Source organism: Haliotis rufescens, unplaced genomic scaffold (assembly GCF_023055435.1).
Source record: "Haliotis rufescens isolate VD_foot unplaced genomic scaffold, xgHalRufe1.0.p SCAF_15, whole genome shotgun sequence".
In the NCBI taxonomy this organism is placed as follows: domain Eukaryota; kingdom Metazoa; phylum Mollusca; class Gastropoda; order Lepetellida; family Haliotidae; genus Haliotis; species Haliotis rufescens.
The window spans coordinates 24,418,689-24,444,199 of NW_025963835.1; the positions used below are offsets into that span (position 1 = coordinate 24,418,689).

A 25,511-nucleotide genomic window follows, 5' to 3' on the forward strand; every position below is an offset into this window, starting at 1 on the left:
ACATGCATCAACCAAGTCAGGGAGTCTGACCACCCGATCCCGTTAGCTACCTCTTACGACAAGCGTAGTCTCCTCTTACAGCAAGCATGATTGCTAAAGACCCGGATCTCTACCCGGATCTTCACGTGTTCCGGGCAGTTCTTGGGATAGGAGATCGCCTCCGAGGTCTCGTGGATAGGGCGTCTGTCCAGAGAGAAGAAGGTCGTTTAATCCTGACTAGTACAAGCAACCACACACTCACTCACACACACGCACGCACACACACACACACACACACACACACACACACACACACACACACACACACACACACACACACACACACACACACACGCGCGCGCACGAATGATGCACGCCGCTATATACGTACCAATCTTGAGCTGGACGTTAAATCATGCCATAACGTCTCACTCATGGGATCGGATAGCCCGGCGATGTGACTGATTGCACGTCATTGTGCCCTAATGTTCTGGGACGATGCTAATGTTTCCAGTCATTGATTTGCCAGGCCCAGACTCGCCGTGATATAAATGGAATATAGATAACTGCAGGGTTTAACAACAGGAACAGTCTGCCCTTAGAGTTAGCCGGACAACACAGCATCGAGTCGGCCTACACAGACACTGGAGGATTTTACGTTCCCACAGATGACGAGATTGCTTTGAATGACAAACGTCATTCGTGGGTGAAAAGAGCTTTTGTTTTGTCAAACATACTCATCAGTAAGCGATCTATTGTTGATAATGTTTGATAGCCACCTTCCTATAGGGGCACACCCTAAACAGCTATAGGGGTGCACCTTCTGTTTATAACGAAATAGGTGTTGAGCAAGGATTTGCAAGTTTAATAGGTGCTCTGGTAGACCATATGTAAACATATTACATAAACATGCATAACTATATCATCTGAAATGCTGACAACAAAGTTAATACGAAAATAGCTTCACGAATAAGTTGCATTAATCTGGCGCTTGTACATGTATGTATATAACACTTGTGACTCAGAAACCTGTATCCGCTCTTGATGTCATAAATAATTGATTTTTATCTTTTAAGAATATTATCAGCCGAGAACAGCCGACCGACCTTTGCTCCGGTAGGGTTGTCTGCATTCGTCACAACTCGCCCATTTCCGTAACCTGTAAGAAGTTCGTCATTGCTCCGAAATGCCCGAGTTGCATTCGTGACCAACTCGTGTTATTCCGGGACAAGCCGAATAGCGACTCGTGCCCCTCTCATGGCCATTTTTGCGACCGGGTTCCGTCTTAGCGCAAACGGGCCTACCTAAAACAATTGTCAACTCTTTGAGTAACGGTTCACATATATTTCCCCATATATAATATTTATTTCAGATGCAATTTAAAGCACATCTGGACATGCGGAATTATACAGTATGATTGAACACATTTAACTGTGTCTTGGGTATATTTTTAGATGCAAGACATAAGTAAAATCAAAAATTATTTCTGAGGGATTCTTTGACGAAGAATTTGAAATCATTCGCGCATTCTGATTGGTTTGTCGTATTTTCGCACATAACATTCATCGATAGGGGGACGAGTCTTCTTGCAGGTTACGGAAAAGGGCGAGTGGTGACGAATGGCCCGAGTTGGTCACGATGGGACAGTCGGTAGTTTCCGTCGGTCAGCTTTATCTTCATTGTGGTGTATTGTCTGGAGAGACTGCGAGATGATAACACAAGATAACTGAGTTTATCAGGATTTTTGTTCTAAGATGATAACCAGCGTACACTGATTATTCTTAGTATACATATTAAGCGTACTGGTAAGTAAAACTCACACCTTGAATATATTGTTGCGTTTACATACAGGTGAGTGAAACCACGCTAATTCTTTCAAGATAAGGTGAGGTAAAATGGGGTTTAACGTCGCGTCCAAGATTATTGCACTTATACAGCGACGTGCATGCATGTGTGTGTGTGGCTGTTTGTACTAGTCCGGACTGATGCCGATTTATAGTGCTATCCCACTGAGATACCATGCCACAGTTTAACTTGAATACCCCACTCAGACACAATATTTCTGATGGCCCCCCGCCGTGATATTGCTGGAATATTGCTAAAAGCGGCGTAAAATCAAACTCACTCACTCATATCATTTTAAACATGCCTGTGTTGATTAACATTTTGGGGAAATTATTGATCGACTGTTTAATCCTCTTGCTACAGCGTCAGTGCGTCACACCACGCACAGGCATTGTAAATGGAATAAAATCTGACTTTAACTTTCATGGTTTGTGTATTTTTTTTTTCAAATTTGCATTTAACAAGGAAGCACCGCCGCTGTGGTCTAGTGGCAGAGCGATCCCAGGTCGTGTCATTAAAAAAAACCGTTAAAAGATGGTACTTGTTGTTAGCTGTCCCGGCTAGCACACACACTCATTGGCGTATTCAAACCGAAACTAGGTTAAGCCGCAGTAGACCAAATTATTTTAAAATAATTGTTTTAAAATAAAAATCCATGCACGTTCTATTCAATTACTCATAATTCCCATAACTTCTTCCGACAACTATTAGTTAAATATTAGGTAGCTTGACATAAAAAAAGATGTTTCGTTGTGTATGTGAGTGTGTGCGTGAGTGTGTGTGTGTGTGTGTGTGTGTGTGTCTCTCTCTCTCTACTCTTTCTCTCTCTCTCTCTTTCTCTCTCTCTCTCTCTCTCTCTCTCTCTCTCTCTCTCTCTCTCTCTCTCTCTCTCTCTCTCTCTCTCTCTCTCTCTCTCTCTCTAGGTTTCTAGGTTTGTCAGCACCATACCCGTGCTCGTGGGTTTCACCGAAGTGGTAAACGTCTGACACCTGCATCACTTCGGGCTTTCCTCCCACATTAAGCTACACACTGTGATATAACTGGAGTAATGTTAAAAGCGGCGTTAAACCCAACTCACTCACTCTCTCTCGCTCTCTCTCTCACACACACACGTGCGCGCGCACGCACGCACGTGCATTCACGTCGCTATATAAGTGCAATACTCTTGGACGTTAACCCCATTTGACCTCACATTTAACAAGGGAGCAGTCATTGCATTACAGTGTACAGGTATCCTGTTTTTGTTGTGTTGCAATTTGATTATAATAACATTATGGACATGTGTTTAATAACATGAGTGAATGCTGGATACATTCCCGGTCTGTGCTTGATCGAGGATTCTTTCAATAATCTATCATCCCTGACCCTCTGTGTTCTCCGAAGAGTGAGTGAGTTTGATTTTACGCCACTTTTAGCAATATTCCAGCAATATCACGGCGGGGGACACCAGAAATGGGCTTCACACACTGTACCCATGTCGGGAATCGAACGCGGGTCTTCGGCGTGACGAGGGAACGCTTTAACCACTAGGCTACCCGACCGCCCCTCTTCCGATGAGACACGGCTGGGATATCGCCAAACGTTGATAAACCCCTCGCTCCCCATCCCTCCTTCCCTTCCTCCTTTCCTCACACATTCACTCACTCACTCGCCGACCGCCTCCGTGGTCTATAGGTAGAGCGTCCACCCGGAGAGCGGAAGGTCCGGGGTTCGATCCCCGGCCGCGTCATACCAAAAGACGTTAAAAGATGGTACTTGTTGTTGCCCTGTCTGGCGCTCGGCTTTAAGGGGCTAAAACAAGGACTGGTCGGCTCGGAGTCAGTATACTGTGTCTGAGTGGGGTATTCATGTTAAACTGCGGCATGGTATCTCAGTGAGCTAGCATTATAAATCGGCATCAGTCCGGACTAGTATAAGCAGCCACACACACACACACCTGTGCATGCACGTCGCTATATAAGTGCAATAATCTTGGACGCGACGTTAAACCCTATTTCACCTCACCTCACTCACTCGCCTGTTTCCCATTTGTAGGTGTACAACCATGTCGAGAGCGCCATCAATCTGGTACCATTATCAGGACAACTTCCCAGGGGACATAATCCAGCAGAGCGTATGTGTGCCGGAAGATGGCGCCACCGTAGATACCTACTACTGCTGCATGCAGTGGAATGCCGGTCTGCTGGGAGGCGGATACTGTGGCATCCAGGACCACCCTCAAGGTAAAGCCTTCATCTATTCTCTGTGGGATCCTGCTCAAGCCAAACAACCTATAACGGCTGTATACGCGGGAGAGGGAACGGAAATCAGCCATTTTGGTGGAGAGGGAACAGGCCTGCATGCCTTCAACCTATCGTTGGGTTGGCAGACAGATAACTGGTATACCCTTGTCTCAAGAGTCTGGCCATATAAGGAGCATACGTATTACGGTTTCTGGGTACACGATGAAACGCAGAAGAAGTGGAGCCATGTCGTGACTATGGATTTCCCGCACAGCAACGTACAATTCAGCACATCCACTGGCAGCTTTGTTGAAGACTGGGTCGGGACAGGGAACAACGCAAGACGGGCATTCTACCGCTCTGGATTCAAGCGTCAAATAAAAGGATGGTACCCTTTCTCTGTCGGCACCTTCAGCGTCGTCATGGAACCCCCCAGCGCCAAACACGCCCACAACTACGACGCTGGTACCATCAAGGACTACTTCTATCTGGCGAGCGGTGGTGACATTAAACCCACGCCAGGAATTGGTACCAGCCATACGTTCCATCTGTCAACTGCGAGGGAGCCAAAAGAGCCGTATATTGACTTCGCCATCACCAAGGCAAGTCCTTCGGGTGTTGAATGGGCTGTACCATCTTCATCCACACCTCAATTCAGGTTCAGCGTCTCTGTGGGAGGTCGGACAGTTGCATCGGACATCCAGCCTGAAGTTAGGGGTCAAGCACTGACCGGATGTGATCCTGGAGACGTTGTCACGGTAACCCTTGAAGACATTATGGGTGGCTGCGAAGCGAGGTCTGTGAAGATCTCTGATGTCTCTTGTCGCTGTCCTGGACACATGAAAGTATCGTGTTCTATCGTCTAGTACATTGTATATTGTATTTAGTTGTTGCTAACGATACATACTTTAATACACATACATAAAGGACCCACCAATTGATATATTATAGGGTAGAGGGAGCTGGGATTGTGTATGGCGACTGGATACTTGTCAGCTATATCTGCAAAATCAAATCTAATTTCTCAAGTGAAACCATGAGCCTTTAAATATATTTTGCAACATTTATGTTCAAACCTTTACATATTCCTGACGGGCACAGATGGCACAGAATATTTATTAGACCACTTCCGGGATTGCGAAAAGTCCATCATATAGATACCAGTTGCCTTGATATGTTAGTAAACTAGTGTTGAAGTGGCCATCGTTTAATCTGTTTATACTGCTCACCAATTTCTAATCAAATGCGAAAATACATATATGTTTTAAAGGAGCACCGGGGTTTAAACTTCATGATGACACAGGACAGTGTGTAGTGTGTTTAATAAAGAATACGGTTCACATAATGCGTAACTAACATGTTGTTTGTTTCTGACAATGATGATGCAATAATGATTGGCAATCATATTACTATTTGTGTGCCTTAAAATCTGGATAGAACAATTAATAAAGAGTTCTGTATGTTAAACCTTCTATCTATTTTCTTAAACTCTTTAAAAAGGAGGCTTAAGTTACTTTCCATTTGGCCTCGTATTCGTCTTCACAAGCCGTGATGATCCGGGGTAGAATAGGTCTTCAGCAACCCATGCTTGCCATAAAAGGCGACCGTGCTTGTCGTAAGAGGCGACTAACGGGATCGGGTTGTCAGGCTCGCTGACGTGGTTGATGCATGCCATCGTATCCCAATTGCGCAGATGATGCTCATGATGTCAATCTCAGGATTGTCTGGTCCAGACTCGATTATTTACAGGATGCCGTCATATAGCTAGAATATCGCTGAATGTGGCGTTAAACAACAAACAATCAAACAAACCATAGCCACATGAAATATCTGCTTAAATCAGAATCGATTGTGCGATTCAGACTATAACGCCGAGTGTGGCGTTAAACAACAAACACACACAATTGCGCTACTAACAAAGTAGCTCAATTTCTACTTTAAAGACATGTGGCAGACTTTTTTTCAATATTCTGAAGCACGTCGACATAGTTTGTGCTCCATCGAGAAGTCAAGTATGGAATACGAGTGCACTGCGCTATATGATATAGCAATAGTAGAGTCGTACGGCATCCAGATCTCGGACATTGTTCTCGAATGGGACCGCTTTCCTTGTGAGAAGTGTGTGAGTTTAGCACCGCTTTGAACAGTATTTCAGTTAATGACGGCGCGTTAGCTTGATGTGTGGTCTTCGACATTCACCAGTTTGGACAAACCCATGAGCCCGAATATGGTGCTGTTAGTTGTGATGATAATTCATGACATATGTGGCATCGTCGACTATACCTGAAAATCATTCTATGACTACTCAATTTCATATCAGATGCGGGGGCACGGGTGGCCCAGTCGTCTGAGGCGCCGCAATTGACCTGCATCACTTCGGGCTTTTCTCCCACATTAAGCTGACACACTGTGATATAACTGGAATACTACTCACTCACTCTCATATCAGATGCTAGGAGGTTGGGACACAGGTCGTAGGTGAATATAAGGAACTTTCCTAATTCTGGTGCCGATACAAATAATTGTTTTGAAGTAAGTCACATGCAAATTGTCCCTAATGTATACTCACACGCAAACGAAACGCAAGTCGAGTATGCAGTATACATGTTATTTATTTTCAACAGTAAAGACAAGAAATACTAATAGGGCAAGATTAACAAAAATTTGACTGAAGACAGTTAAATGGATTAAAAGGCAGATGACATAATTGATTTTTTTCAAATGTTAAGGGCTTACACAGTTTCGGGTCAATACCCAAAAAGTCAGTCAATACCTGGTGTGACCACTGTCACACATCTCCTGTATATTGAGTGCACACATCCAGAGCAGCTGTGCGTAGTTCATCGGCAGTTGTAGGGACTGCGCGCACATTGTGCAGACGCCTTTGAACCTCATCCCACAAGTGTTCGATGGGGTTCAGATCAGGGCTGAGGGCTGGCCACGGTAGAACACGGATGTTGTGTTGTTGCAGAAAGGCCATGGTAGCTCTGGCAACATGGGGACGATGCTGGAAAATGTGTTGTTGATGTTGTGCAAAAGATGGAACAACGTGGGGTCTGATCACTTGGTGGATATACCGCTGAGCAGTGACGCCGTGTCCCCGACCTTGACCAACATTCAGAAAGAACATGGGTCCAAGACTCGCATTAAGTCCAATCCCTGCCCATATCATGACACTAGGCCCACCCCATGGATCCCTTTCCACAACGTTTCTGTCAGCGAAACGATCCACTCGACGCCGCCAAATTCTGACTCTTCCGTCTGCATGGGAGACACAAAAGCGACTTTCATCAGAGAAGATGACACGCCTCCACTCACGATGACGCTAATTGCGATGACCCTGTGCCCACTGAGGTCGAGCTTGTCGATGCCGTGGTTGGAGAACAGGGCGACGTGCTGGTCGGCGACATCTGAGGTTGTTAGAACGGAGACGTCGGATCACAGTGTCCCGGCTAATGTGTCGATTATGTGTTCCTGTGTGTGTCGAGCACTTTCACTTGCAGTTAGGAACGGATGTCGCTGTCGTTGACGGGTAATCTGCCGATCTTGTCGAGGTGTGGTGACCCTAGGACGACCGCTCCGAGGAAGGTCATCTGTGGTCTGTGTAGCATTGTATCGATGTAGGAGACGGTAAATTGTGGTTATGTTAACGTTGAAATGACGGGCAACATCTTGGACAGACTCTCCAGCTTCCAAACGTCCGATAGCCTGGTTTCTCTGAATTTGAGTAAGGCGTGGCATTGTTGACCAAGGAGTGGTAGGTCCAAGAATCGGCCACAGTTTTATACCCACTACAGTTCGTGACAGTTCGTGCATTTTCGATTTCGCGAGAAATGGGTGCATGATACCCACATATTCATTGAAATGGTGCGTTTTGGCGATTAATTTTTTAAGTTGCGTTTTTACTTGGGGCTTCCAAAATGCAACCAAAAATATTGATAACACCATCAGGCTTCACTACATGCTAAAACTTTTGCGTGTGAGGATATTTATTAGGATTGGGAACGCCTCCGTGATCTAGTGGTAGAGCGTCCGCCCGGAGAGCGGAAGGTCCGGGGTTCGATCTCCAGCCGCATCATACCAAAAGACGTTAAAAGATGGTATTTGTTGTTACCCTGTCTGGCGCTCGGCATTAAGGGGCTAAAACAAGGACTGGTCGGCTCGGAGTCAGTATACTGTATCTCAGTGTGCTAACATGTCTAAGAAACCAATCAACAGTTGTGTATTGTGCGAATCATTTTTTAAAACTTAAAATAAAATTATATTTAAAAAAATAAAACCATGTATATTCTTTGAGTGCTGCCTGAAACCAGCACTGTTCATTGTTTGGATATAATATCTCTAACTTAAGATACAGTCAACTACGTTTATAACGAACACGCTTATAACGAACTGACGGATATAACGAACTGATTTTTTTGTCTCTAACAATTGCTGTAGTTATGCTGTATATATGCTTATAACGAACTAAAATAAGTGGTCCCTTTGAGTTAGTTATGACCGTAGTTTACTGTACGTTTAAGAAAATCAACTTGCTCATCAGTTAGAACAGTTATCACTCAGGAAACTTAACGTTTTATGAGTAATGTCTTTCTTAAAAGTGGTCCTTCCACGCTCACCTTTTCGCGAATGCCTGGCATCATCCCTCTTTGATAGTGGTTAATAAACATATATTCCTGATACAATCGGAATCGTACAATGGAGTTTGCTTTTAGCAGAGATTTCTTATGATTGTGGAAATTGTTGTGTCTCTTTTATTTATAGTATATGTATATGTACACTCGCCGTGAAAAGACTGGAATACTGCTCAACGCGGAGCTAAACCCAACTCACTATTTGTTTGTTTGTTGTTTAACACCGCACCCAACAATATTCCAGCTATATGACGGTGGTCTGTAAATAATCGAGCATGAACCAGACAATCCAGTGATTGACATCATGAGCATCGATCTACGCAGTTTGGATACGATGACATGCATTGAACAATTCAATGAACCTGACCACCCGATCCCGTTAGTCGCCTCTTACGAACACACGGGTTGCTGAAGACAAATGTACATCACTAAGGGCATTACCAATCATCACTAATTTGTAAATCGGTTACTTTCCGACCATTTTCTGTATGGCGGAGTATTGGTGCAGGTGGAGACGCTGACCACCCGATCCCGTTAGTCGCCTCATACGACAAACAGATACCCCTCCTACGGCAAGCATGGGTAGCCACAAACCGACCCTAACCCGGACATTCACGGGTCTACACACACTCCCTAACATGCTTGTAGCATGGCATGTTGAAGATGTTTTATGATGTACTGCAACATTCATAATGGTAAAATTAGTTTAAATATGAAAAGTTGAAGCATCGACATCCAGCTCACCTGTTCAATTCAATAGGGTGAAACCACAACACGAGTGTTCTGCATTTCCAACATGCGCGGATCCCAGCAACGGAGATTTCAAATAAGATTTATGTTACTGGTTTCCGTCTCCTAATCAGCGCACTGCTTGAAAAGTAAAAGACGGTCTCAAAACCAGTCAATCACTATATCTAAAATATCAGTACACCTGCTGGAAACACTCGAGTCTTAAGCTTGCTTTTCACTTGAGGAAACGCAAACCAAGATAAATTATGCGTTCCGTTCAATTTCTGTCAACACGAATTCCGGATTTGATAACATTAATTATTCTTTCAACAGGTGTTTCCAAGATGTGAACATGCATTGACGCAAATGCACTTTTTAAAAATGATCTGTCATGGTACATTCGAAATCGAGCAGAAATACGAGAAAGAAATTTGTAATGCATAATGTATAATTTTTTCACATCATTGGAATCACTTATCTATGATATTTAAGTACTGGCTTCCATACCTTCAGCGCTAAATACTGTAAAGTGTTGGCTTCCATTGTCTATTGTTAATCGCCTATCAGCGTCAATCACCCGTTGGCTCCCCTAGTTAGTTTCTACCCTTTGTTATTTTCCACCTTTTGTTATCTTATTAATTTTGTTGTCCTTACCTGTACATATATATGCTCTCTGCCTCTTGGCATTCACTCACCTGATGAAGGAGTAAGTATAAACTCCGAAACGCTGTGTTCCTAATAATAAAGAAGTTGACATCCATATATTCTCTTCCTTATCATTTGAATACATTGTTGATATATTGTCATGTATTAAATACGAATCACGACAACATCCATTTCAAATGTGATTGGACCCGTTAAGATCCCGGGGTAGAAAAGGTCTTCAGCAACCCATGCTTGTCGTAAAAGGCGACTATGCTTGTCGTAAAAGGCGACTAATGGGATCGGGTGGTCAGGTTTGCTGACTTGGTTGATGCATGTCATCGATCCCAATTGCGTGGATCGATGCTCATGATATCAATCACTGGACTGTCTGGTCCAGACTCGATTATTTACAGGCCGCGGTCATATAGCCGGAATATTGCTGAGTGCGGCTTTGAACAAGAAACCAAACCTGTTTGTTTCGTATCGATTTGCACCTAATGCTACTATCAATAACATTTACTGTTATCGGTGACTCTCGATTTACATTCATTGAAAATGTCAATTTACACATGATGATAAAATACATGAACAATTCCGTGAATGACTCGGTGTTATACAGACGATCGCCAATCTCATTATAATCAGATATTTTATTCCGACTCGATACCGCTCTCTTAACGGAGAAAGGTATCAACAGAAATAAAAGATCTGACTTTAATTAGATCGAGACGATTAGTTTTGTTAACAGCTTGCTGTCAAACGCTCCACACAATTTGTCAATGGCAAATGAGCGATAGACTTAGGTTATTCCAGAAGCATACAAAGAAAGGGGCGTATGACTGCACCTTGTCTGATACGACAGGTAGTTTAACATGGGGATTTACGTCACTCCTTGACGCTTTACCTGTTGGCATAGCTGTCCCATCCCGAGCAAACAGTGACGAAAAAGTATAATTAATTAGTTGACTATCTCTTTAATGTTAAGTCGAATACCTAATCCGATTAACAAGGCGATTAGAGAATGCCACAGTGTCTAGGTGAAAATGAATGAGGCGTAAGAGGTAGTTTCCAAATATAAAGAAAACGATATAAATAGCCAACGTCACAGGACTACGTCAATGCAATGATTTATTCTGGAAAGTTAAGAATTCTTCTAATGAGATTCCTTGCATTTTTACGAGTTTATCGATTGTTTTCCATCCCCACGCAACTAATCCCGATAACGAAGGTATAAAAACCCGGGCCATTGCCACAGCGGTAGACGAACCCATCACGACATTGAACAACACATTGGCAAGAAGCTTATCCTCATACTGGAAGAAACACTTTGGCGGATATTAGAGAGATTATATTGGTTTCTTGTCCAGTTTACGACATTTCAAAGGCAGACATTAAGGCTCATTGATTGAACTTGTGACAGAAGAGATTTGTTTGTGAATTTAAGTGTTCATTAAACCTGGTCGGTGAAAATATTGGAGAAGAAGCGGTTTCCGCGTTTGAATATTTGAAGAGAGATTATTCCTGCTGTGACTGGACTATGGACACTTGCATGACATTGTTGATTCTGGTATGTTTTGTTTCTGCTACGTTGGGAGCTCCTAGATATAACCAGGTAAACAGCGTGTATATTCCTTCTTACCACTGACCCGTGAAGATTCCGGGGTAGAATAGATCTTCAGCAACCCATGCTTGCCGTAAAAGGTGACCATGCTTGTCGTAAGAGGCGACTAACGGGATCGGGTGGTCAAGCTCGCTGACTTGGTTGATGCATGTCATCGATCCCAATTGCGTGGATCGATGCTCATGATGTTAATCACTGGATTGTCTGGCCCAGACTCGATTATTTACAGACCGCCGTCATATAGCTGGAATATTGCTGAGTGCGGCTTTAAACAACCAACCAACCAACCAACCAATCTTACCACTACTAAAAGCATCCTTGTTTCAGTATGGACCAGTCGTCTAATGCACAGCAATTCGCGGTGTAGAGTTCTGTCCCTTATGCGTGCCAGTATCCTATGACTATAGATTCGAATCCCTCATTCGCCCTAATAATGATCCTTGGTTTGTCAGCTGTTGGTTTCAATGAAGTGTTAAACGTCTGTTTATTTCCCACATCAAGCTGGCGCGCCGTGGTATACATGTAACTGAAATACTTTTAAAGCAGCGTTAAATCATACTCACCCGCAAATCTTTAGAATACAGTAAACTACTTTTATAACGAACACGTTTATAACGAACTGACGGATTTAACGAACCTATTTTTGTCCAACATCTGCTGTATATATGATGTATATATGCTTATAACGAGCTACGGTTATAACGAACTAAACTTAATGGTCCCTTTGTGTTCGTTATACCCGTAGTTTACGGTATAGTTTATAGTGTTAGAGAATCCTTAGGCGATTTTACAGGTGAAGGGGTGACTGACAAATACATTCGGTTAAACGTTGCTTTAATTGTAAATGTAACAGTATTTTATAAAGTAAAACTCGCGACCCCTTCAGTACGGAAGACCTTCCTTCCGGACCATTTCTTTTGTTTGTTTGTTTGTTTGTTGTCTAACGCAATATTCCAGCTATATGACGGCGGTCTGTAAATAATTGTGTCTGGTTCAGACACTCCAGTGATTGACATCATGACAATGAATCTACGCAAGTCCCAAAATACGACAAGCGTAGTGGCTGAAGCCACTGCTTACATGACTGAGTGGGTGAGTATGGTTTTACGCCGCGTTTGCTCGTCGACCGGGCTAGATTCCAGACATTGGTACATTGTGTGAAGCCCATTTCTGGTGTTCCCCGCCGTGATATTGCTGGAATATTGCTAACAGCGGCGTAAAAACATACTCACTCACTATGATGTTCATTTTGTTTCGCAGCCCCTGAATGTGCGAGACCCGCTTGCCCGCCTACAACTGCGTAGTTCACATGGTCTGCCGAAGCCAGACGAGGAGCTTGATGTGGACAGTCCTGAGTTTGAGTTTGACATGGTGCTGACGCCGCTCCAGCGCTTGTACATCGCCACTCATTCCGGCGAGACGGAACCCAGTGAGGCGTGGAAGCGGAAGGCCATCGTTGACGTGACGAGACACTGGCCGCAGGCCACCGTACCGTACCAGATAACATCGGGCCTCAGTACGTAGAGCAAGTCGCATTTATTTGTATGACATTGTCACAGATGTAGCGCTATGTAGTGTTGATGTTTGGGACAGTCGTATTGACATGTATTGACATAGTCCTGAGAAGTGAGGTGAAATGGGGCTTAACGTCTACAATTATTGCACTTACACAGTGACATGCATGCACGTGCGTGTGTGTGTGCGTGCTTGCCTGCGTGCGTGCGTGCCTGCGTGCGTGCGTGCGTGCGTGTGTGTGTGTGCTAGCCCATTGAGATATCATGCCCCAGTTTAACATGAATACACCATTCAGACAGAAAACTGATTCAAGTCGAGCAGTTCCTGTGGCATCTTCCCGAGGTAAGAGAGTTAACTGACTTTAAAAGTCCAGTTTCCACCCTTACCGAACTTGGCTGGAATTCCTGGGCTCGATCGTAGCGCCACTAGTGGCTATTACGAGCTATGTCCCTTCTATGCCTCTCCTATTGACCAGTCAGATTTCACCTCTCGTACCACTTGCATTTGCTTCAAACAAAAATTGCGGCGCCCGGTCAAGACGATCTGATCGATAATCAAGATCTATATTGTGTAAGAAACGTGTTTTACATCGCCAAGTGCATCAAATCACGTGAGCACCTTGATTAAAAACATTAAAAGATTGGGAAAATATATGTTGACAACGAGTTGGCGGTGCACATGCTTTGCAACTCCATAATACCAGCCTAGTTCGGCAAGGGTGGAAACTGGACTTTTATAGTCAGTTAACTCTCTTGCCTCGGGAAGATGTCCCTGTGGTATCCCCTGAATGCCGAGGGCCAGGCAGTGTAACACCGTCTTTATGACGCCGACGGGAATCGAACCTTCGACATTCCGCTCACCGGGCACAAGATATAACCGCATCACCACCGAGGCGGTATCATATATCCTGGAGGAGGGCGCATGTGTATTCTCTGTGTCACTGTATTGACCTCGGGGCAGGCTGGTACATGGTCAAAGCATTCGAATTCCAACATGTGTACAATGTGTGAAGCCCATTCTTGATGATGCTCTCTCACAGCTATCTCAAAATGATTTGTATACTCAGTCTACTGTAGGGGCGGTCGGGTAGCCTAGAAGTTAAAGCGTTCGCTGGTCACGCCGAAGATCCGGATTCGATTCCCGACATGGGTGCCCCCGCATGATATTTTGCTGGAATATTGCTAAAAGGGGCGTAAAACCAAACTCACTCACTCATTTTACTGTATATGTTCTTCATTCACCCCTGACGTAGGCATAGGTGACCAACTCGTTGTGGGGTTTGCGTTCTTAGATGCAAAGAATACCTGGATGACAGGCTATTGTTTGAATATTGTTAAAAGCGGCGTAAAACCATACTCACTCAGTTACTTACTTTTTCAGAGCAGTACCAGATCCAGTGGGCGATAGATGCCATGTCTCTGTGGGAGAACAGCACCTGTATCAGGTTCTACCCCAGGTCACCCCTCCTGGCCTCCCAGCTCGGACACGACGACTACGTCAGCTTCACCAACGGCTCCAGGTACGCCACAATACGATACAATATGTCACAAAATGTCCTCAGCGGTGGGGTCACCTTATGCTTAAAGTGTTGCCTCCTCGCGCCGAGGTCCAGGGCGTTGTTGTACGAAACGATCTTAGCGCTAAGGTGATCGTAACTCCCATACCTTAACGCAGACTTACGACTGTCGTAGTGATAAGGTTATTTTGTACATGAGCACCCTGAGTTCGATTCTCCACATTGGTACAATATGTGAATCCCATTTTGGGGTCCACAGCAGTGGTATTGATAGCATATTCCTGAAGGCAGCCTTAAACCCCATATAACATGTCCAGGAAGAAACCGCGTAGTCCTTCCTTTCTAGTTCTAGTCTCTCATTGCAAGAGACACACACACAAAAATGCCACCTTCAGGCATCAATCAGTTGGCCACATAAACAGTAGTTGACTTTCACCAGTCTGTTATTTAAGGAAGCACCCTAGCTTTTCCAACACGAGCTTCACTGTACATGTTTGTCAGCTTCTACTTCTATTTTGTAAAATAATTAGCTCTAAAGACAAGAATATTTACACAATTTCTTGTAATTTATATGTACGACCTGAAATATGTTGATTTCTTTCCAGCTGTAGAACAATGGTTGGGAGGGTACCCGGTGGTCAAGACCTTTCTGTTGGTCAGTGCAGCGTAAGTAGCATAACGGATACCCCTGTGAAGATCTGGGTTAGAATTGATCTTCAGCAGCCATGCTTGTCGTAAGAGGCGACTAACGGGATCGGGTGGTCAGGCTCGCAGACTTTGTTGATCAATATCGTATCCCAATTGCGTAGATTATGCTCTTGATATCAGTCACTGGATTGTCTGGTACAAATTTAGTTATTTTTAGATCGCCGTCATATTGCAAGAATATTACTAAGTGTAGCGTTAAACAACAAATAAAACAAAACGAAATGGATTGCATACAATTTACAACGTTAATTTTCAAACGATGCATCATGTCATACCTGAGAAGGTTTAATAAGATCATAATAATCTTTGCCTAACTGGTGTTAGCCTAGCGAGTTATATAAACGTATTTAAAACTGTACAGTAACTGCTTTTACATCATCAAAGAAAAGATATAAAATGGTTGGATTTCATATTTAACAGGGTATTACTCATACATATTGTGAATACATGCAATTAATTCACACTGCGACCCCCAAAATAATAATCTAGAGCCACCTAGACTCAAAAAAAAAAAAAAAGTAAACTCCCTGTGTAAATTTATTTTTTACGTTTTTACATATCAGAAAGGTTCGATCATGCACGAGTTGGGTCACACGATAGGCTACGTTCACGAACAGTCGCGACCCGACCGTGACGCTAACGTGGACATCATCGAGAACAACATCATACCCACCAGAGAGTCTGACTTCAAGAAGTACACGTCCAAGCTGGTCAGGACCTTTGGCCTCCCTTACGACTATGGCTCCATAATGCATTACAGCTCTACCGTAAGTTGTTACTCTCTCTTACATAGAGATCGTAAGTTGTTATTCTCTCATACAGAGCCATCGTAAGTTGTTACTTTCTCATGCAGAGCCTTCGTAAGTTGTTACTCTCTTTCTACATAGCGATCGTAAGTTGTTACTCTCCTACAGAGCCGTCGTAAGTTGTTACTCTCTCATACAGAGCCATCGTAAGTTGTTACACGCTTATACAGAGCCATTGTAAGTTGTTACCGTAAGTGTTTACTCTCTTATACAGCACCATCGCAAGTTGTTACTCTCTACTATAGAGCCATCGTAATGTGGCAATCTCTCTACTATAGAGCCATCGTAATGTTGTAATCCCTTATAGAGAGCCATCGTAAGTTGTTACTCACTCATACAACTCCAGCATACGTTTTAATCTCATGCACGTCCATCTGCGTTGTTACTTTTTCATACAGACCCATCGTAAGTTGTTACTCTCTCATACAGACCCATCGTAAGTTGTTACTCTCTCATACAGACCCATCGTAAGTTGTTACTCAAGTTCTCATATCTACAGCTGCTCCGTAAGTCATTCACCATGCCTTACGCTCCACCTCTCGTATCTTGTCGTTGTAAAACCATCATGATCATGATAATGAGATACGTGCAGTAGGTCCATGATTGTATTATTTAGAGGTCAGATCACAAATGTACACTCCCCAGGAAGCGGAGAACGTGCATGGATTTAACACCGAGGAAACAGTTTCTTTGGGCACAGCCGTCTATCTTGCGATTTGTGACAATCATTATCACATGTAATTTTATATTTGGTATAAACATGCGGTTCCAGGTTTTAAAGCGTTTTTTAACCACATGCTACTGCAGCATCACCGTGGTTCCTATGACAACTAGGCGGTTGGGTAGCCTAGTGGTTAAAGCGTTCGCTCGTCACGCCGTAGGCCCGGGTTCGATTACCCACATAGGTAAAATGTGTGAAGCCAATTTCTGCTGTCCCTCGCCGTGATATTGCTAAAGCGGCGTAAAACCATACTCACTCATTCACCTTCATGACAACTAGGGATTCAATATCTCAATGCCATTTTTTATGCAGGCGTTCTCCAAGAATGGCGGATTGACTGTCCGGACACATGACCCCCATCTACAGATGGTCATTGGTCAGAGAAAGGACCTTAGCTTCCTGGACGTGCAGCTGGCTAATGACTTGTATAAATGTAACGGTAAGTCAACACTACATCCTTTCGGGGCTTTCTATTATGGGGGGCACGGGTGGCCCAGTCTTGTAAGGCGCCGCGATTCGCTGTGCAGAATTGCGTCCCTTTGGCACGCCAGAAACCTATGATTGTTGGTTCGAATCCTGGTTCGCCCCGATTTTGTTTCTAGGTTTGTCAGCACCATACGCGTGCTCGTGGGTTTCACCGAAGTGGTAAACGTCTAAGACCTGCATCACTTCGGGCTTTTCTCCCACATTTACCTGACAAGCCGCGATATAACTGGAATTCAACTAAACTCACTCACTCACCCACTTTCTTCTATGGGTTTGTCCATACAAAGAACATACAACAAATTCCGGGATACAGTTGCTCCCCTGCAGCCTTCGCTGGTGGTATAACAGAATAGTGAGTGAATGAGTGAGTTTGATTTAACGCCGCTTTTAACAGTATTCCAGTTATATCGCGGCGTGTCAGCTTAATGTGGGAGGAAAGCCCGAAGTGATGCAGGTCTCAGACGTTTACCACTTCGGTGAAACCCACGAGCACGGGTATGGTGCTGACAACCCTAGAAACATAATCGGGGCGAACCGGGATTCGAACCCACAATCATAGGTTTCTGGCGTGCCTAAGGGACGCAACTCTGCACAGCGAATCGCGGCGCTTTACACGACTGAGCCACCCGTGCCCCCTTTAACAGAACAGAGTAAATGGACCGGGTGGTCAGGCTCGATTGCGCGTTGTCGTGCCCCGGCGGCGTGGATGGTTGCTCATAAATTGAACTTTCACTGGATAATCACTTGATTGTCTGGTCCAGATTCGATTATTTGCATGCCGCCGTCATACAGCTGGTATAATGCTGCGTGCGGCGTTAAACAACAAATTAACACATAGATGAGTACGCCTGAATCCACAGCTCCATCCTCCATGGGGCAACAATTCGCTGTGCAGAGTTGCGTCCCTTAAGAGTTCCAGGATACCAGGTTTCAATCCCAGACTCGCCCTGAATTTAGTTCCTTGATTGAAGCGCACTGATACCCTGTTCGTGGATTCTACCAAAGTTGAAGTTACAATATGGTTGAAATAAAGACTCAGTAGTTAACTGACCCGTGAAGATTCCGGGGTAGAATAGGTCTTCAGCAACCCATACTTGCCGTAAAAGGTGCCTATGCTTGTCGTAAGAGGCGACTAACGGGATCGGGTGGTCAGGCTCGCTGACTTGGTTGTTACACGTCATCGATCCCAATTGCGTGGACCCATGTTCATGCTGTCAATCACTGGATTGTGTGGTCCAGACTTGATTATTTACAGACCGCCGTCATATAGCTGGAATATTGCTGAGTTAAACAACAAACAAACAAACAGTAGTTAACTGATCAAGTTGTAATGTCTACGTCATCTTCAGATTTTCTACCATGCTATAACTCCCCATTATGTCCGGAATACTATTCAAAGCGTTAAATTCACCAACTCAAAATGTTGATAAGTCGGGATTGTTTTTTCAGACCACTGCACCACCCACAAGATCTGCAACAATAATGGCTACGTGGGTCCTGACTGCACGTGCGTGTGTCCAGAAGGACTGACCGGCGACACGTGCGATCAGCTGATGGCCTCGGATAAAAGTCAGTTGAAAATATAAATACAAATTGCTTTCATTATTTTTGCTTTTTTTTATATTCAGATTTTCCATACATTTATTAAATATCGTATTAAAAATATCGATAATAAATGAACGTAGATAAGTCGGGACCGTCTTGACAGAGATCCGGATTAGACTGATTCCAGTTTAGACAGGTTGGACTGTATGAGTCAAGTCAAAAGAAGTTTATTGTAAAAAAGGCCTCCCGCCCAAAAACATGGTACAAGAAAGAGTTAGGCATATAGATACAATCATAAATGTTACACATTGGGATATACACGTTGTTTGATTAATTCATTTCTTTTGGCTAATGCATGCTTAATATAAAGAGAAAGATTTAATATATGTGATTCGTTCTTTGTCGTCAGCATAACTACAAAGGCGTTTATCGATGACATTGCTATTAAATAATCTTTTATATATTTCTTTCGGAGATCATTGTAAAATGGACAGACAAACACAAAATGAATTTCATTTTCTATCTCTAGATTACACAATGGACAAACTCTTTTATGACAGGGGCCTACCTAATATTCCTGGGCAGCCTGAGACAGATATATTTTCAGTCAGTGTATTCTCTGAAGAGCCAAATAATTCAAATTATCGACCCTTTTAGCGACGTATGTAATAGCAATTAAATGTGTAGAGGTATATCTCTCACTGAATAGGCGTTGTGATTGTGTGTCATTGATCTGCCTCTCCTTCAAAGGAGGCACATTTTGTAAACACTGGTGCCAGATACATTTTATCCATATTTTTGGCATATATAGAGCGACTGCTAACGCAAATAGCTATATATATATGCCGAAAATATGTCCTAACCACGTGATTAATTGTTTGTAATAGTTAACACATAGGTTCCCTGATGACCGAAAAAAGTAACCCTGTTTCATTGTAAGTGTGAACCCCTTATTTAATGTCCCGTTATATCTTTACCATTGAAATTCAAGGTTATTACCAAGTGGGGTTTGTGTCTGTCTGGTTCCCTGTGCGTCGTAGGTTTTGTAAATGCTCAAATATAAAGGACCATTGACTATTTCTTGGCATTTGAACGAATAGACGACGTGAAGTGTGTATACTCAATCCTGTTACTATTGCAGATTGTGGGGGCGTGCTGAACGCCACATCCGGGTCACTTCAAACACCTGACTACCCTATGGATTATCCACAAAACGCTGACTGCTATTGGTTGATTCAGGTGAGTTTATGAAAGAATGGATTTCATTGGCTCAAGAAGTACTTCTGTGAGCCTATAAATTCAAGGTCAAAAGTTCAGATTTTTTATCCTCGAATGTGGGCTGATACGCTGCAAGAATAGTTGTAGCACCAAAGAGAATTTTTTTTTATTATTCATGTCAATCTTACACATCAACCAACATGATGATAATTTTGAACTTCGATTTTTTTGTAGCAATGGGATAATAGACCCTGAAAAAGATATGTTAAAAACAATGTGGATTTTCGTGTGACAAAATTTTGACTTTCAACCATTCAAAACTCAACATTCGATGCGAGTTAATTGATATAGTTCACCTAATAATAGTAAAACCTAATAAATTGTGAGTCAAAGTAAAACCTTAGGTTTTACTTAAACCTCAAATCAGGACTTAATGGGAAGGTGAAACCTGCCAGTGTATATTCAAAGTGGCTCCAGGGCGGCAGGGTAGCCTAGTGGTTAAAGCGTTCGCTCGTCACGCCGAAGACCCGGGTTCGATTCCCCATGGGTACAAAGTGATAAGCCAATGTCCCCCGCCGTCCAGGTACTTGCTCAAAGGAGAAAAACCCGGTAGGGAACAATGGGATGACGTCACCGGATGTTTATAATGTTTCCTCATGTCAATGCTATAACAGTATCCTCTACGTCAATATCTCCTGTCATTTTAGGGTCCTCCTCGTTCCAACATCGTGTTGACCTTCGACGCGTTTGACACAGACAACGAATTGGACTGCCAGTGGTGTGCTTGTGACTATTTGGAGGTCAAAGTGTACGGCTTAAACAAAGTGGGTCAAAGGTAAGTCGCTTTTGCTGTCATCATCCAAAAAACAATTTGGAGTGGAAATTTTTTTAAAAATATGGATTGATTTTCCTTGGTCATTACATCTCCTTTGTTGAGATATATATGCTTTTGAGACCTACCAACCTGATAAAGAAATCAGAAACCGCAAATCAGTCGTCCTAGGCTGTGCACAGTTGCATCCCTTAGGTGTGCAAGAAACCTATGATCGTGGGTTCGAATCCCAGATTCACCCTGATGTTTCTAGGTTTGTCAGCACCATACCCGTGCTCGTGGATTTTACCAAAGTAAAAGTCTAAGATCAGTTTGGGCTTTTATTCCGCATCAAGCATCCAAACTGTTTAAAGGCGAGTGAAATTGTGTTTAAAGCGGCGTTAAATGTATCTCACTCACTGCCATATAAAACAGTCAACCTTATTCTCATGCATTGGGAGGCGGTCGGGTAGCCTAGTGTTTAAAGAGTTCGCTCGTCACGCCAAAGACCCGCGTTAGATTCCCGACATGGGCACAATGTGTGAAGCCAATTCCTGGTGTCCCCCGCCGTGGTATTGCTGGAATATTGCGTAAAACCATACTCACTCACTCTCATGCTTTGGTTTAGGTACTGCGGCACGTATGTGAAGAACCCGATCGTCTACAACTCAAGCTCCCTCCTGCTACACTTCCATTCCGATGAAATCTGGACCATGAACAGTGGCGTCAGGTTCTCCTACAAAATAGTCACGTCATGACGTCATAGTGTATCGTCCAATCAGGACACGCAAGACAAACATTCGTAGAACTTGTCCAAGCGGAGACTCACGCCACGAAGCCATCATACAAGTGAAAACCTACGAAAAAATGCTTAAATTGGACGTGTTCTTATAAGGACAAATGTTTGACAGTGGGCGCTGCTTGATTGGCAGAACACTAATAAACGTCTTGTCATCCATTTCCAAAGATTGTATTTAATTTTCCGATGTGGAGATTTCCATTGCAATCTACAAATGGCATGCACAGTACTGGGTCATATACAGATGGTGCAATTGTTTGTATGAATCATTTCTGCAATATTGTAATGGTTAGAACTGAACCTGAGCTAAAAAGCGCATGAAACTCATTTATAGAAAATAATTATGTATTGTGTTATTATTGAAACATAGATGGGTGGTTGGGGAAGCCTAGTGGTGAAAGAGTTCGCTCGTCACCCAGGGCCGATCCCGCGGTTGTATGACTGGAATATTTTAAAGGTGGCGTAAAACACATTATCATCCAAAACTGGCTCCCACAGGAGATATCGCTTGGATGAGATCAAGCGATATCTACACTGTAGATATCGCTGCAATGAAATTACATCACAATGCTTTGCAGGCCATTGTGACGTCAATGGCTACCATGACGTCACAATCAAATGACATCACTATGGCTCTGCTACTGAAGCTGTTAGCAGTACTTTTTACAGTGTAGACACTGCTAATTACTGTCTACAAATTGAAAAAGTTGGAAGAATGATGTTGGATGATAAATAAAATCTCACCCTCATGTCTTTTGATATCAACAATATCATCAATCGTTGATAAAAGTGGCACAAATCTTCGGCAAGCCTCGGAATTTTTCCACTTTTATCAACTAGTGTTGAAATATTTGATATCAAAAGACACTCAGGTGAGATTCTCTATATTCACTCACTTACTCACTCACTCACTCACTCACTCACTCACAAACAAACTAAAGGATACCAGATTTAGGCGGTCGTTATCAGTATCACAGAGAGGCCATAGCAACTTGTCAGGGTTCAAAGTGTGATAATTCACCGGGGCATGAACACACACTACATTTGTTTGTTGTTTAACGCCGCACTCAGCAATATTCCAGGTATTTTACCTACGGTCTGTACATAATCGAGTCTGGATCAGACAATCCAGTGATTGACATCATTAGCATCGATCTACGCTATTGGGATACGATGACATGCAGTAAACCAAGTCAGCGAGCCTGACCACCCAATCCCGTTAATCAGTTGCCTCTTACGACAAGCATCGGTTGCTGAAACCCAATTGTAACGCGTATCTTCACGGGGTAAAGTCTACATCAGCTGGATCGCCGTTAATGGGAGTATAAGGACGGTATTACCATACATGCCACACATTCATGGGATATCTGTTCCTCGGTATCTCATTGTAAGGTTGGGTAGATGCCCGGAGGTCAGTTCGAAACACGCATATGTACAATGTGTCAAGACTATCCTTGTCCACTTCCAATACACTCATCTGATATAAGATCACTTTGAGGAAAGACTAAACGCCATTGCCTGTTTCGCAAGCGTATGTCACTGTCGAAGACCTTGAACCTTTAGCTGGTGTGCGTTCTTGTGTGTGCTTGTGTGTCTGTATGTGTGACGATGTTTTACTGGTCGTTTCAAATCAAAACGTGATCATATCAGTAGCTTACCCTTGGATATTTCTTGAGCAATAAAGGTCCTTGACCCGCGACAATATAATCCTTTAGGTTTGGTACCTCGCAAATCAGTTGTCTGACATTGGGACAGTACCCGGGTTTACCGCCAAGAATACAGCCCTTCTGATAATCTGGGTCATGCAGAAGGCTGCAGTGTGGGGGAGTCTATACTTGCTCCGAAAAGTTCTCGGAAGTCCTATTCGTTGTCTGGGCTGCGTGTAGTGGGGGCAAGGGCACTGAGGTGATGATGAGCCTAACCAGCCTGACTTTGCCAGGATCACCCAAACCCTCTTTGCTGCATTAATGTATTTTAATCTGTACATGGTAATAAAATAATAGTTATTAATTCATTTGTAGAGCTCAACATGAACACACTCATTGTGTTTTGTAAGTTTTTGATACAGATAATAATATGAAGGACAGTGGTGATCAATTAGGAAATGATATTTTGAAAGTAGAGTTATCGTTATCTTCTTGACGATTGTCAGATGTTGCGAAGATTTAATGTCATGACAACGCATTCCATTTTATGTCTGATGCATATTGAAATGCCCTCTTCTAAAAGTAGAGGATTGTGTATGTGGTATATAAGCATCTTTTCTTGACATATTACGCAAACTTACTCGCTTTTCCTAAACCGTTGAGCAGAAATTTAACACGTTAACACCGGAGTTAGATTTTCCCGTTTGCTTGTTGCTTAACGCCACAAAATAGTGATTGATATCATGAGCACGTCCCACGTCGTCGGAGTGCGCAATCAACCAAGTCACCGAACCTGACCACCCGATTTAATACGTCGACGAGCGTCGGTGACTGGCGGCCTATTCTAACTCGTAACCCAACAAGCCCAAACTCCGCCATTTTTACTGATAATGATGTAAAGTATTTGGTATATCAGCTTAGCGTGTTGTTGTACTTTGTTTCAAAATAATTTCCGATGTTTGCGTTACACAAGAAAGCAACCCTATCATCACCTTTTCCTGCATGACCCTTAACTTTTACTTTTCAGGATATCCCTCCTGTTACATATCAGTTTATACAATAGGTTGATCAAAATAATACAAAGCTAATCAAATAGAACGTCACACTATTGCAAATGTAAAGCCTTGCCTAATACCACAAATAGTCAAATGGTTGCAGACAACCTTACAAGAAAGTTACTTGCACTGTTGGTCTATTGATGCACATCTTCCCGCGCCAAGGGAAGTAACTGAGTATAGAAGTCCAGTTTCTACCTTACTCATTCGTCACCACTCGCCCCTTTCCGTAACCTGCAAGAGGACTCGTCCCCCTATCGATGAATGTTATGTGCGAAAATACGACAAACCAATCAGAATGCGCGCATGATTTCAAGTTCTTCGTCAAAGAATCCCTCAGAAATAATTTTTGATTTTACATACGTCTTGCATCTAAAAATACACCCAAGACACAGTTACATGTGTTCAATCATACTGTATAATTCCGCACGACCTGATGTGCTTTAAATTGCATCTGAAATATATATAATGTATGGGGAAATATATGTGAACCATTACGCAACGAGTTGACAATTGTTTTAGGTATGCCCGTTTGCGCTAAGACGGAACCCGGTCGTAAAAATAGTCATGAGCGGGGCACGAGTCGCTATTCGGCTTGTCCCGGAATAACACCAGTTGGTCACGAATGTACCTTACTAAGAAAGATATATTCACTTCCGGTCTAGTTACCTTGACCTTCAATCTCAGCCATAAGCTGCAAACTTGCCACATAGGTAGTGTTACAAACATAGTTTTATTATTACTTTGTCTGTAACAAAGTTGAAATACAGTCGTATTCACACTATTTACATGTCATTCCATGTGTGAACGACTGACACATGGCATTAATCAAAGTATCTTGAATATATTGAATGCCACATAAAGGCATGATGAAAAATATATTCTCATTTATTGCCGACTGTGTAAAACGAGGGCTTTGCTGACCTTTCGCAAATTTCCAACCAAAAGACACAAATTAGCATGGTCGCAAGCACTGTGCTCCCGACCAAGAATCATGTGAGGCCAGTCTC

At 43.2% G+C, this 25,511-nt stretch overlaps 2 protein-coding genes across 2 annotated transcripts; both read left to right on the forward strand.

Annotated features, from left to right (window-relative positions):
- Positions 1 to 1,793: 1,793 nt before the first annotated feature.
- On the forward strand, positions 1,794 to 5,498 carry LOC124150972. Its single transcript, XM_046523184.2, has 2 exons — positions 1,794 to 1,830; positions 3,859 to 5,498. The coding sequence occupies exon 2, from the start codon at positions 3,869 to 3,871 to the stop codon at positions 4,910 to 4,912; it is 1,044 nt and encodes a 347-aa protein (XP_046379140.2). The 5' UTR covers positions 1,794 to 1,830; positions 3,859 to 3,868; the 3' UTR covers positions 4,913 to 5,498.
- Positions 5,499 to 11,158: 5,660 nt separating this feature from the next.
- Positions 11,159 to 21,967, forward strand: LOC124150973 (blastula protease 10-like). The gene is made up of 10 exons (XM_046523185.2): positions 11,159 to 11,666; positions 12,936 to 13,191; positions 14,571 to 14,709; positions 15,312 to 15,372; positions 15,978 to 16,181; positions 17,254 to 17,380; positions 18,877 to 18,996; positions 20,114 to 20,211; positions 20,898 to 21,025; positions 21,630 to 21,967. The coding sequence occupies exons 1-10, from the start codon at positions 11,592 to 11,594 to the stop codon at positions 21,757 to 21,759; spliced, it is 1,338 nt and encodes a 445-aa protein (XP_046379141.2). The 5' UTR covers positions 11,159 to 11,591; the 3' UTR covers positions 21,760 to 21,967.
- The last annotated feature ends 3,544 nt before the right edge of the window (positions 21,968 to 25,511 follow it).

What these genes read in the sequence shown, in the direction of transcription:
- LOC124150972 (XM_046523184.2), top strand. Translation starts at nt 3,869, where the DNA reads ATGTCGAGAGCGCCATCAATCTGGTACCATTATCAGGACAACTTCCCA.
- LOC124150973 (XM_046523185.2), top strand. Translation starts at nt 11,592, where the DNA reads ATGGACACTTGCATGACATTGTTGATTCTGGTATGTTTTGTTTCTGCT. An exon ending in ACTGCTATTGGTTGATTCAG is followed by an intron (nt 20,212 to 20,897) that starts GTGAGTTTATGA and finishes CTGTCATTTTAG; the next exon opens with GGTCCTCCTCGTTCCAACAT. An exon ending in TTAAACAAAGTGGGTCAAAG is followed by an intron (nt 21,026 to 21,629) that starts GTAAGTCGCTTT and finishes GCTTTGGTTTAG; the next exon opens with GTACTGCGGCACGTATGTGA.